Source organism: Aotus nancymaae, unplaced genomic scaffold (genome assembly GCF_030222135.1).
Source record: "Aotus nancymaae isolate 86718 unplaced genomic scaffold, 86718_ANA_hifiasm-v0.15.2.pri h1tg000019l, whole genome shotgun sequence".
Lineage (NCBI taxonomy): Eukaryota > Metazoa > Chordata > Mammalia > Primates > Aotidae > Aotus > Aotus nancymaae.
Genome location: NW_026988431.1, coordinates 60,410,968 through 60,424,061, shown reverse-complemented (window position 1 = coordinate 60,424,061; position 13,094 = coordinate 60,410,968). Strand labels below are relative to the sequence as shown.

General features: G+C 44.9%; 1 protein-coding gene and 1 long non-coding RNA gene across 4 annotated transcripts in view; one reads left to right on the top strand and one right to left on the bottom strand.

Moving 5' to 3' along the window:
* LOC105729980 (uncharacterized) overlaps positions 1 to 13,094 on the bottom strand; it is a 35,548-nt gene that overhangs the window by 3,134 nt on the left and 19,320 nt on the right. The window contains exons 5-6 of the long non-coding RNA XR_010343494.1: positions 8,584 to 8,644; positions 145 to 2,191 (exon numbers count right to left, since the gene is read on the bottom strand). This is a non-coding gene — a long non-coding RNA (uncharacterized LOC105729980). The remainder of the gene's footprint in view (positions 1 to 144; positions 2,192 to 8,583; positions 8,645 to 13,094) is intronic.
* The window catches only part of LRRC31 (leucine rich repeat containing 31), a 28,795-nt gene continuing 22,253 nt past the window's right edge, over positions 6,553 to 13,094 (top strand). For all 3 annotated transcript variants that reach the window (XM_012470975.2, XM_012470974.2, XM_012470973.2), the window contains exons 1-2: positions 6,553 to 6,680; positions 8,649 to 8,882. In XM_012470975.2, coding sequence (XP_012326398.2) covers positions 6,650 to 6,680; positions 8,649 to 8,882 — 265 coding nt within the window. In that variant the 5' untranslated portion in view covers positions 6,553 to 6,649. The remainder of the gene's footprint in view (positions 6,681 to 8,648; positions 8,883 to 13,094) is intronic.

Sequence of the window (13,094 nt, the reverse complement as noted above, 5' to 3'; positions counted from 1 at the left end):
AAACAGTCCCCTGACCACATTTTTTCTTGAATGACAACACAGTTTCCACTGTTTTCCTGGACAAAAACAGTCATTAAAGGCCTTTTCCCTCACGCTCAAAAACCACTGGATTAATTTAATTGTAATTAAGTAGCAGAAACTCACCACTGTGTGTAAATGATACTGCTTCTAGCCAGAATTTGGGAGTTGGTGACTGCACTGCCAGAAAATTCTAGCTTCATTTCATGTACAAATTACATAAATCCCGGTTGGGAAACAGTCAGTCAGTAGGTTCGGACTGCACATTGGTTCTTGCGGTTAACTGCGCATTTTCCCCATGAGGAAAAAAAAAAAATATATTAAAAGCCAGAGCAAAATCTCTGCTCTCTCACACTCCACGAGTTATTTTGTATTCCTTCTGTTTCCATTCAATCATGATTAATTTCATCCCATTAATTTAGTGCAGAAGATATATGTGACTAATATGTACAGAACTAGAATTAGCCTTTTCTTCACTCAATAATTAACCCTGAAACCAAGGGCAAGTGCTTTAATGAAGAAAGTAAAAGAAAAAAAAGAAAGAAAAGAAAAAGTTTAAACAGTTTTCTTTGGGGAGAAAGACTTGTTTATTTGGGGACAGGGAAGAATGAAACAGGAGGAGGAAAAGCCAGTCCAGGAAATGTGTTAGAAAGGGGCTCACTCCTAATGGGCAGTGGTGGTTCACGTTCTCTGGGGGCCCCATGAGGAAACGTGTAAAAAGCCCTCACAACTGTCAGCCCGAAGTACAGAAGAGGGGAGCACGTATCTGCTGCACAACCCCCAAGTTTCCCATGGCTCAAGGTCTGGCCTAGGGATGCTAACTGCCTGGCACTTCCGGGCCTGCACTCAGTCAGACGTCTGGGCAGCTGCCTTGAGCTTCCCTCCAGGTGGCAGCAGAGCAGCTCAGGCAGGGAGGAGCCGTCCCGGGTTCAGCTGAGCCTGCTGTTGGGTTACACCTGAGCAAAGCTGGTTGTTTCAGCTGCTCATCTCATCCCATATGCCGCAGAGCAAAAGGTGGGCTTTGAGAATGTGAGAAGGGACGCGAAAGACAGCTCACATGCAGTAGGATTCTAATATTAATCCAAATGCTGGACTTCTGGAAGAGGTAGCATTTCTGGAATCCCTGGTAGCATTATTGTAATGGAATGTAGGTTCAGATGCTCCCTGCTTGCAGTCCAGTGAACAACAGTAAGGTCTGGTAGGCCAGTCGCAGTGGCTCACGCCTGTAATCCAGTGCTCTGGGAGGCCAAGGTGAGCAGAACGTCTGAGCTCAGGAGTTCAAGACCAGCCTGGGCAACATAGCGAAATCCCATCTCTACAAAAAATACAAAAATTAGGCCGGGTGCGGTGGCTCACACCTGTAATCCCAGCACTTTGTGAGGCTGAAGCAGGCAGATCATGAGGTCAAGAGTTTGAGACCAGCCTGGCCAACATAGTGAAGCTGTCTCTACTAAAAACACAAAAAATTAGCCGGGCATGGTGGTGGGCACCTGTAATCCAAGCTTCTCGGGAGGCTGAGGCAGGAGAAATGCTTGAATCCAGGAGGCAGAGGTTGCGGTGAGCCGAGATCGCGCCATTGCACTCCAGCCGGGGCAACAGCGCGAGACTCCATCTCAAAAACAAAACAAAAACAAAAACAACAACAACAACAATTAGCCGGGTGTGGTGGCACACATCAGTAGTCTCAGTTACTTGGGAGGCTGAGGCGAGAGCATTACTCGAGCCAGAAAGGTGGAGGTTGGTTGCAGTGAGCTGAGGTCACGCGACTACATACACTCCAGCCTGGGTGACAGAGGGAGACCTTGTCTCAAAAAAAAAAAAAAGTGGGGGTAAGGTCTGGTAGAAAGAAAGTGATTTTTACTAACGAAGATTAGTGAAGGGGAAGTGGCTGGATTCCTATCCAAAACAACCACTTCGATTTTGTGGTGTGGGGCGGGGAGGCAGGGGTTTAAAACAGGAAAACTTGGTAAGGAAGGCGCGTAGCAATGGTGCTGAGTACCGTGTCTGTGCGTCTGGTTCTGGTGGCTGTCTTGGGTCCCAGTTCAACTGGATCTCGGGCTGGCCTCATCTCAACAATGGCTGTGTTGTTGACCAGCCACCTTGAAGTCATCTCTGGAACTTTATACCTGGGTCTCCAGTGCCTTGGTCTGTCTGTCTGTCTCAAGATGAGCCCCTGGAATTTTCAAGAAAGAACACAATTAGATACTGGCACACGGTCAGATAAATGTGAACAGAGTATATATGGTGAGAAAGGGAGGGAAGTGGAATCTATTTTAAGGCTAAGGGGAAAGGCTTCTGCAGTTTGCTTCAAGGTTATATACTAAAACCCAAGAGAAAGGGAAAAAAAAGTCTTAAAATGTGTTTTGAATTTAAGCTGCCTGGTTACATTATGACCCGGGAAAAGCCTGAAGTCAGAAGTGAGATGACCTGACGGAGACAGAGGGAAGGCCTCTGCTGGTGGGTGCTCTGTTCTCAGCATCTCTCCCTGCCGCTCGGTGGCATCCTCCTCCCCGCTGCTGATGGCAGATGCTCTTGCTCCACAATCCGTGCTGTGCTCTCGTTCTGATCTTCTCCCCGGCTCAGGAGGGCCATCCAGATTCCAAAACCCAAGTCCTACCACTCTTAAGCCAGCTCACCTCCCACATCCCCATAGCCCCTGACTCTGTAACTGGCTGTGTGAAGCTTTCTCACTTCTGAAATTCTTGGATCGCCTGACCCTGTATTTAAATTGATACTGTGTTTAAAAATACATAGCCATGAATGTAAGTAATATTTAACATCTTGTTTCCTCAGTTGGGGAGTTAGTTCCTTGAGGACAAGGGCCTTGAGCTCTATTTCTTTGCGCCTATTAATACCTGGTAAAGGCACTGCAGGTCACAGATGTTCCTAAGTGTGTGACTGATGGTGAGGCAGGCCCATTCTGCAAAGCTCCAGGAACAACTCTATTTTAAGGCAAATGACGGAGAGCCACAGCAAACCATGGTTCACATGTAACAAAGGGACTAAATCTGCTTATCCTGTGATGGGGAAGAGGCTACCTGGAGTGAGAAATGGAGTTTAACAATTTAACCTCTTCCAAATGTTTCACGAATCACCCCGTGTGCAGCCCTACCCACCCCTCTCCTTCCTTCAGAGTTACCTCGTGCTGTCGGTTACTGAGACTTTTGGGATTCTGACATTTGAAACGTTTGTTCTCCCAACCCGTGCGGGCACTTAACTTGACAGTCAGTTAAACTCATCCTCTTGCTGGCTAGTTTTCAAAGTTGTGTTGACATCTAGTTCTCCTTATCCGTACAGATTTACAATTAAAAAATCTCCTGTTAATTAAATGGGGTTTCCAGAGAAGTGGAGGTCAACACGTATTTACCTCTGCCATCCTTTTAGAACTTCCACATCATTCTTTTAATAAATTCTTTTTCTGCTTAAATTAACTAAGAATAGCAGAATTAACTAAAGTACTAGAATATATCTATAATAATGCCTCTTTAAGACAAGAGCTCTGAGTAAGGCTGAACTAAGCTCATCAGACACACTGCATGCCACCAGAATGCCTTAGAACTAAGTGACTGAAGCTTTCTTCTTTCAGTTTCCTAGGATGTTAATTTTATGCTTCTTAAAAATCTATTTAGTTGGGAGGCCAAGGTGGGTGGATCACCAGGTCAAGAGATCAAGACCATCCTGGCCAACATGGTGAAACCCCATCTCTACTAAAAATACAAAAATTAGCTGAGTATGGTGGCATGCACATGTAGTCTCAGCTATTCAGGAGAATTGTTTGAACCCACGAGACGCAGGTTGCAGTGAGCTGAGATCGCACCACTGCACTCCAGCCTTGCAACAGAGCGAGACTCCATTAAAAAATATATATGCATATAAATTTGTTAGGCATGGATTTTCTAAAATCATGTCACACTCGCAGATATATAAGAAAGAAAATAAAAGTAGAAATTAAGATAGTCTTAAAACTTTATATTTGGAGTTCCCTGAATCACTTTTTCTTTTTTTTTTTGAGGTGGAGTCTTACTCTGTAGCCCAAGCTGGAGTGCAGTGGCACGATCTTGGCTCACTGCAACCTCTGCCTCCTGGGCTCAAGAGATTCTCATGCCTCAGTCTCCCTAGTGCTGGGACTACAGGTGTGCACCACCACGCCCAGTTATTTTTTTTTTGTATTTTAGTAGAGATGGAGTTTATCATGTTACCCAGGGTGGTCTTGAACTCCTGAGCTCAGGAGATCTGCCCGCCTCGCCCTCCCAAAGTACTGGGATTACAGGCGTCGTGAGCCACCGCGCCCAGCCTGAATCACTTTTTAAAAATACACTTAAAAATATTTTAATTGCGGTAAAAAGCACACAACACAAAATTAACCGTCTTAATCATTTTTAAGTATACAGTTCAGTAGTGTTAAATATATTCACATTGTTGTACAACAGATTCACAAAGTTGTGCAAAGACGAACATTTTCATCTTGCAAAACTGGAACTCTATACTCATCAAATGACTCCCTACTTCCCCTCCCCCCAGCCCTGGCAACCACAATTCTTACTGTTTCCATGAATTTGACTACTTTAGACACCTCATAGAAGAGGTATCATACAGTATTTATCTTATTGTGACTGGCTTGTTTTACTTGGCATAATGTCCTCAAGATTCATTCGTGTTGTAACATGCAACAGAATTTTCTTTCTTTTTTAATAAGTCTGTGGAGAAAGAAAAATGTGTCTCTCTTTGACAAAGAATGTTGAAAATATGATTCACTCTGAAATATTACATCAAAAAATGAAAGACTGGTTGGGCGCGGTGGCTCACACCTGTAATCCCAGCACTTTGGGAGGCCGAGGCGGGCAGATCATGATGTCAAGAGATCGAGACCAGCCTGGCCAACGTGGTGAAACCCCGTTGCGATTAAAAATACAAAAATTAGCCAGGTGTGGTGGTGGGCGCCTGTAATCCCAGCTATTTAGGAGAGGCTGAGTCAGAGAATCGCTTGAACCTGGGAGGCAGAGGTTGCAGTGAGCTGAGATTTCGCCACTGAATTCCAGCCTGGGCAACAGAGCAAAATTCCATCTCAAAAAAAAAAAAAAGTAAAGAAAAGAAAAAAATGAAAGACCTTTCTTTAAAAGCATTTCTCAAAAAATTTTTAACTGTATTAAATCCAAACCTAAGGATTGAAAAGAAAGGAAAAGTATGCCTTTCTTTTGCAAAAGTAAATAAAAAAAACAGCTTACATGCAAGAGAAATGCCATGTCAAACATGTATTACTCGGGACTTCATGGCAAACAACCTTACCTATTAAGAATAGTAAATATGGAAAACATCTGCTCAATTAATATTGATGAGTTGAATTGAAATATCAGTTATTTCTTTTTCCTAAGGGCCCTTTTTTTTTTTTTTTGAGACGGAGTTTTGCTCTTGTTGCCCAGACTGGAGTGCAGTGGCACGATCTTAGCTCACCTCAACCTCCGCCTACTGGGTTCAAGTGATTCTCCTGCCTCAGCCTCCTGAGTGGCTGGGATTACAGGTGCCCGCCACCACACCCGGCTAATTTTGTATTTTTAGTGGAGACAGGGTTTCTCCATGTTGGTCAGGTTAGTCTGAAACTCCCAACCTCAGGTGATCCACCCACCTCGGCCTCCCAAAGTGCTGGGATTACAGGAGTGAGCCTCCGTGCCTGGCCTCCTAAGAGCTCCTAAGTGAATGCTTTTGGTTCTGGGTGAATGAACAAGCCCTTAGTTTTTAGCTGCTGTAGTGTGGTTCTTGTGTTCTGATCTGCAAATTTTCCCAAATTCCTTTTCCAGGGATTACCTTTATAAAGTCCAGTGCAGGGATAAGGAGGAAGTGGAAGATTTATTGAAGCTAAGATTTTAAAGCTTGAATTGGTATGGGAAGACTGAAGTCTTATTAAAGTTTTTACATGAATAGGAATTTCCCAGATATATTCTGCAGAAAAAATTATTATTCTTTTAAGTACGAGCATGGTAACCTAGTACCTAAATATATATGTGAAGAAATGTACAGATGCTTCCCCCTTTTTAATTCAAAAGTCTTCCCTCCTTGGGCATGGTCCTTTCTTGTTTCCTTGTTAGCCTGCTGGTTGCTTTCTTTCTTTCTTTCTTTTTCTTTTTTGAGACAGAGTCTTGCTCTGTCGCTGAGGCTGGAGTGCAGTGGCTTGATCTTGACTCACTGCAACCTTTGCCTCCTGGGTTCACGCGATTCCCCTGCCTCAGCCTCTCCAGTAGCCAGGCACGCACCAGCACGCCCGGCTAATTTTTTGTATTTTAGTAGAGACAGGGTTTCACTATGTTGGCCAGGATGGTCTCGATCTCCTGACCTTGTGATCTGCCCACCTCAGTCTCCCAAAGCTCCAGGTTCCTCTCCTCTCCTTTGCATCCTCTTCTGTTCCTTGGTTCCTGTGTTTCTTGCCTTCCTGGCTTCCCTGTTCCTTAGTGAACCGGCTGAGCCTCAGAAGCTGGGTGGGGTTTCACCCAGGTAAATTACCATATCCTGGAGCACCCTCCAGCAGTGTTTTCTCAGGACTTGGGGAGTTGGAGTCAGTGCATTTGCAGGGAGGATAAAAAAGTAAAACCATTTACTGAGCTTGCTCCCCAGAGAATAGCCCTGTCTAAATCTCCAAATGGTGAAATCAGCTGAAAATGACCATGGAGGTAAGTCTTGGGTCGGGGGCCAGAAGAGCAGCAAACTGAGAAAGGCCTGGGGTGACGGTGGGATCGGGGTGGGGAGCCAGGGCTGCAGGTTTGGATTTCTGAGCTAGCGCCTCTTTCCTTCTTCTTTTCCACCTAACCCCCGAGACTAGTCAGCTGTGCTGCCATGGCATGGGGCAATTCTAGTTCCACTGCTGTCTGCTCCTGGATAAACTAGGCTGGGCCCTGCTCTAATATGGAAGGAAAATTTTAAAAGAAACATGGAATGCCCAGCTGTGACTTCCAAAGCAGTGCTCCAAATGCATGGAATGTTCCATCCCTCAGGAGTGGGGGTGCGCTCTGTAAGGTCAACTTTTAGGATTCCCTGTGTAAAATGTTTCTTGGACCGTTCTGGAACATAATATTACAGAAAGAGCTATTTTATAGAGAGGAAACCATGAACACTGTAATTTCAAGCATACCTCGATTGGGCTCAGTGCTTCACACCTTTATTCCCAACACTTTGGGAGGTCCAGGTGATCGAGGTGGGTGGATCACTTGAGGCCAGAAATTTGAGACCAGCTTGGCCAGTATGGTGAAAAACCCATCTCTACCTTAAAACAAAACAAAACAAAACCCAAAGACCTCTATGTATTCCTTTAGTTTAAATCACTAACCCTCCCATAAAATATAAGCAAATCTCAGGAGCCATAATAGTTTGACCTTTATGAGTCCTTTTTGGCTTCAAATCATAGCAGACCTCACCCGTAACCTCCACACCCCCCGACCCACATTCCCACCTCCAACGCTATGCTCTTCCAGCCCTTCCTGCCTGGGAGCTTTTGAGCTTGCTCTTTTCCTCTGCCTGGGATGCTCTTCCCTCTCTTAAAAAGCTAACTCTCAGTTCCCCAAAACCCAGGCAACGCCACTCTCTGTTCCAAGTCTGTTTATCTGGGGGTTCCCTGACCACCCCCGATCTCTTGGCCCTTGTCTCCCTCAGTCAATGGCATATGGGTCCGTCTTCCCACCAGGTTAAGATCCCATCAAAGACAAGAGCTGTGTCTTATCCATCATTTGAGTCTTGCATTTAGAACATAACTGGCCCACAGTAGATTCTTTAAAATTATTTATAGAATGAATGAATTCTTTACTGCCAACATGTTTCAGTGGGGCGGTGGTGCAGTGGGGCGGTGGTGCAGGGTTAGGGTAGAGAAAGTAGGCAAATGCAAAGAGAAAAAGGAGCCGGTGTGCAAAGGAAGGAGCTGGGGGCACTAGAAGGTGGAGGTTGCTGGAGGCAAACTCCTCTGGGAACAGCTTTGCAAATGGCTAGCCCCTTTTAAAGGCATGCTAAATTTTCAAGTAACTCTAATTGACAGCTGTAATCTAAGATGTGTTGACACACTGGATGCACTTGCCAAAGTCATGTTTAATGGTTTATATCTCACACAATGAAATGGGGCAAAGTTAAAAACTCATATGGCTTTGGATGTGTATCTGTTACCATCTGTTGGTTCCCGGATCCTGGGTTGCATCATTCTTATTTTTATGTTAAACATTACCAGCAATAAAAAGCAGATAGAGGGCCGGGCGCGGTAGCTCACGCCTGTAATCCCAGCACTTTGGGAGGCCGAGGCGGGTGGATCACGAGGTCAAGAGATCGACACCATCCTGGCCAACGTGGTGAAACCCCGTCTCTACTAAAAATACAAAAAATTAGCTGGGCCTGGTGGTGCACACCTGTAGTTCCAGCTACTCGGGAGGCTGAGGCAGGAGAATTGCTTGAACCTGGGAGGCGGAGGCTGCAGTGAGCTGAGATCGCTCCACTGCACTCCAGCCTGGCGCCTGGCGACAGCATGAGACTCTGTCTCAAAAAAAAAAAAAAAAGAAGCTAGAGAAAGGTGCAGGGGCAGGGGGTGGGGGCACTCACGGAGGGAGGATGTTTTGATTGAACACAGGCTTGACAGAATCTTACTTTCTTCCTCGAAATCCTAGAAAACAGAAAACAACAGGAAGATGATGTCATATTGGAAAATACCCCCATCAATTTCACCATGAGTCAAACAAGGAAGAACAATTCCTCAGAAGGAGAAACTAAGCCCCAGACTTCATTTGTCAACAAATTTCTCAGGGGCTCCAAAGCTGAAAGCAGAGAAGAGAAAAATGACCTTCAAACAACCGATTCCCAAGCTGGTGACTGGATACAGAAGGCAGCCACCTCAGACGCTGGTAAGCTGCTGGCTGCTGGTGTTTCGCTGTTGTGTTTGTTTTCTTTTGTTTTTACTTTCAGATTTAAGACATTTTTAATTTTTCTGGGTGCATAGTTGGTACCTATGTTTATAGGGTACATGAGCTGTTTCGATCCAGGCAGGCAGTGCCTACTAATCACATTGTGGAGAATGGGGTATCCATCCCCTCAAGCATTTATCTTTTGTGTTACAAACAATTCGATTATACTTTTAGTTATTTTTATTTATTTATTTATTAGAGACAGAGTTTCACTCTTGTTGCCTAGGCAGGAGTGCAATGAGTTGCTATGAGTGTCCCAGCTCATAGCAACCTCTGCTTCCCGGATTCAAGTGATTCTCCTGGCTCAGCCTCCCAGGTAGCTGGGATCACAGGCGTGCACCGCCACACCCAGCTAATTTTTGTATTTTTAGTAGAGACGGGGTTTCACCGTGTTGGCCAGGCTGGTCTCGAACTCCTGACCTCAGGTGATCCTCCTGCCTTGGCCTCCAAAAGTGCTGGGATTAAGGTGTGAGCCACCACACCCAGCCTCGTTTAGTTATGTTTAAATGTAGAATATTTTCACATTTAAAAATAACTAAAAGAGCATAATTGGATTGTTTGTAACACAAAGAATAAATATAGTCACCCTGTTGTGCTATCAAACAGTAGGTCTTTTATATTCTAACTATTCTTTCTGCACCCATTAACCATCCCCACCTCCCCCACAACACACACACACCCCTTCCCAGCCTCTGTATTTCTTTATTTTTCAGAGTTTTCCTCTAATGTGATCTTATGGGTTAAACTAAAGCCTTGAAGACTTTTGAGACTAAAGATTCTTACTCTGAGTTTCTGTGCTAAGCATTTATTATGTTACTTAAATGCTTTAAATGATTCATAATTTTACTTTTAAATGACTAAAAGCAATGTAATACTACAGAAAGGTTCAGAGAGAATACCTAATTTCCTTTCATTATAACACAAATAATCGTTTCTTTAAGATTCTTTTCAGTCTTTTTTTCACGTGTACACATTTATGTTCTGTCAGTCAGCAGTCAACAAATATTTATTGAGTGTTTACTATGTGGTAACCCCTGCTTTAAGTGTTAGAAATACAGCCATGAAAAAAACCAAATGCAGATGTAACTTCAGGTGGTGATAAGTGATATGAAGAAAAATAATGCAGGCTAAGGAGACAAAGAATGACGGGATGGAGACGGGGGTGGAGGAAAGAAGTCTTCAGTTTGGAGGCATCTGAGCAGCAATCTAAATAAAATCAGCTTTGTGGAATGAATGAATGAATGAATAAATGAATAAGGCCAGCCACTTAGGTATTTGTGGAAATAGCTTCAGGCAAGGGGACTGCACATGCAAAGGCCCCAGATCGGACTTAGCCTAGAGAGCGAGCTGGGAAGTCAGGGGTACTGAAGCAAGATGGGAGACATGGAGAGGAAGCGGGTAGTGGAAGACAAGTCAGAGAGGTCGCTGGGGCCAGATTGGCGTCTCTTGCACAGTTGTAATAGCTTACAGATCCCTCCTGAGTGTATGGAGCTGTGATCCTACTTCTGGAACATATTATTATATTGCTCAGTTCCCACATTGCTGCATGATGCTCAGATGCATGATTTTCATGGTTGCATAATACTCCATTACATTCGTATGTCTTAATTACTCAATGAGGTCCTTGTTTGGCCTTCACCGAGTGTCTTTGGCTTTCCTTCTTTCCCATTCACTGTTTTACTGTATTTTAGCTATTTTTAAAGTACAAATTTCCAGAACAGGAATTGCAAATTCAAGGGTTAGGAAAATAAATGATGTCCAATCCCTCTCTAAAGTTATGTGTTATGTGCAATGTCATCAATATATTATTAGGTTAAAAGCATTTTTAAAACATTTTAAGCATATGCAAAAATAGAACAAAGCATCCCCGTGGTCACCTACCTTCAATGATGATCAGTCAGGCACAGTGGCTCATGCCTGTAATCCCAGCACTTTGGGAGGCTGAGGCAGGAGGATCACTTAAGGCCAGCAGTTCAAGACCAGCCTGGACAGCATAGCTAGACCTCATCTCTAGAAAATAGTTTAATAATTAGCTGGACATGATGGTGTGTGCCTGTGGTCCCAACTATTCTGGAGGCTGAAGTAGGAGAATCGCTTGAATCTTGGAGGTTGAAGCTGTGGTGAGCCATGATTGCACCACTGGACTCCATGCTGGATGACAGAGCGAGACCCTTAAAAAAAAAAAAAAAAAACAATCCATGGCTGATTTTATTTTTTTTTTCTGAGACACAGAGTTTTGCTCTGTCGCTTCGGCTGGAGTGCAGTGGTGCAATCCCAGTTCACTGCAACTTCTGCCTCCCAGGTTCAAGCAATTCCCCTGCCTCAGCCTCCCAAGAAGGTGTAACTACAGGCATGTGCCACCATGCCTGAGTAATTTTTTGTATTTTTAGTAGAGATGGGGTTTCACCTTGTGGGCCAGGCTGATCTTGAACTCCTGACCTCAGGTGATCTGCCTGCCTTGGCCTCCCAAAGTGCTGGGATTACACACGTGAGCCACTGCGCCTGGCCAATTTTATTTCATTTATACCTGCCCTCCCTTCCATCAGATTGTTTGCCATTAAATGCCAAAAATAATATAGTTTCAGTGGTAAGTAAATTAAATGTATTTTAAGTATGTCTTTATAAATAGGAAATTAAAGTCCTTAAAAGAAGACCGTCTCTAACAGAAAAGTGTTCATTTTTGTTCTAGAGTGTGATTTAGAGCATCAGGAAAAAGGTTAATGAATAAATGTAATTGTCATTAAACTAACAGTGCAAAACCAAGCCATGGCCATCCCTGCAATGGAACACTGGCCGCCCAAGCTGCTTAGTTCTTCATTTCTATTTCTTCCAAAATTCAGTGGCTCCTAAATGCATGTTCATTCTGTCCCCAAATAGCTGTCCCACCTGGTTCTTCCTCTCCATTGCTGCTGTCTAGCTCTCACTGTCTCTTGTCTGGACCACAGCAACAGCGTTCTAACTGGTTTCTCTGCTTCTAGTCTTGCTCTCTTGCCAGTCTGTCCTCCACACTGCCATAGTGCTCTTTCTATTTCTTTCTTTTTTTTTTTTGAGACAAAGTCTCGCTGTCACCAGGCTGGAGTGCAGTGGTGCGATCTCGGCTCACTGCAACCTCCACCTCCCGGGTTCAAGTGATTCCCCTGCCTCAGCATCCCGAGTAGCTGGGACTACAGGTGTGTGCCACCATTCCTAGCTAATTTTTGTATTTTTAGTAGAGACGGGGTTTCACCATGTTGGCCAGGATGGTCTCGATCTCTTGACATCATGATCCGCCCGCCTCGGCCTCCCAAAGTGCTGGGATTACAGGCGTGAGCCACCGCGCCCGGGCCACAGTGCTCTTTCTAAACCACAGATACGGTGGTGTCTCTCTTGCCTTGAAGAGAATGTCTATATTCTCTGTACACTCTCTGTATATTCCACGTGACTGACTTACTGTCACTGAAGCGTGCAGCCACACACTGCATGCCTCCACTTCTCGTCTACGTGGGAACTCTGGCTTTCTTGCTGTCTCTTTTACTAGACACGCAGCTCTTTGAAAACAGGAACTTGTTATCTTGGTTCCCAGTACAGTGCCACCGTTACCAATGTGTAATCATGTTTAATGAGCATCAGGTGTTTTGGTTGACAACCCTCGACGGGTTTCAGTTGGAAAGGAACTTGGTGAGAAGGCACTAAGAGCCAAAAGCTTTGTTCAGAGCTGACCCAGCTAGAAAAAGGCCTGAATCTCCAGAGCTGCTCCTGGGTGGTTACCATCGCGCCCCCCAACCCCGTGCCTCCCGCCGCACTCCAGCCTAGCTGCAGCAGCCGACTTACCTGCTCTACGTGCTGAGCTGTGACGTGAGGTATCCCGTGAAGAGGTTTCATAGATTTTTTTTTTTTTTTTTTGAGACGGAGTCTTGCTCTGTCGCCCAGGCTGGAGTGCGGTGGTGCAATCTCGGCTCACTGCAACCTCTGCCTCCCAGTTCAAGAGATTCTCATGCCTCAGCCTCCCTAGTAGCCGGGACTACAGGCGTCCAACACGACGCTTAGCTAATTTGGTTTCATAGTTTTTTTTTAAATGGAGTCTCGCTCTGTTGCCAGGCTGGAGTGCAGTGGCACAATCTCGGCTCACTGCAACCTCTGCCTCCCGGGTTCAAGCAGTTCTCCTGCTTCAGC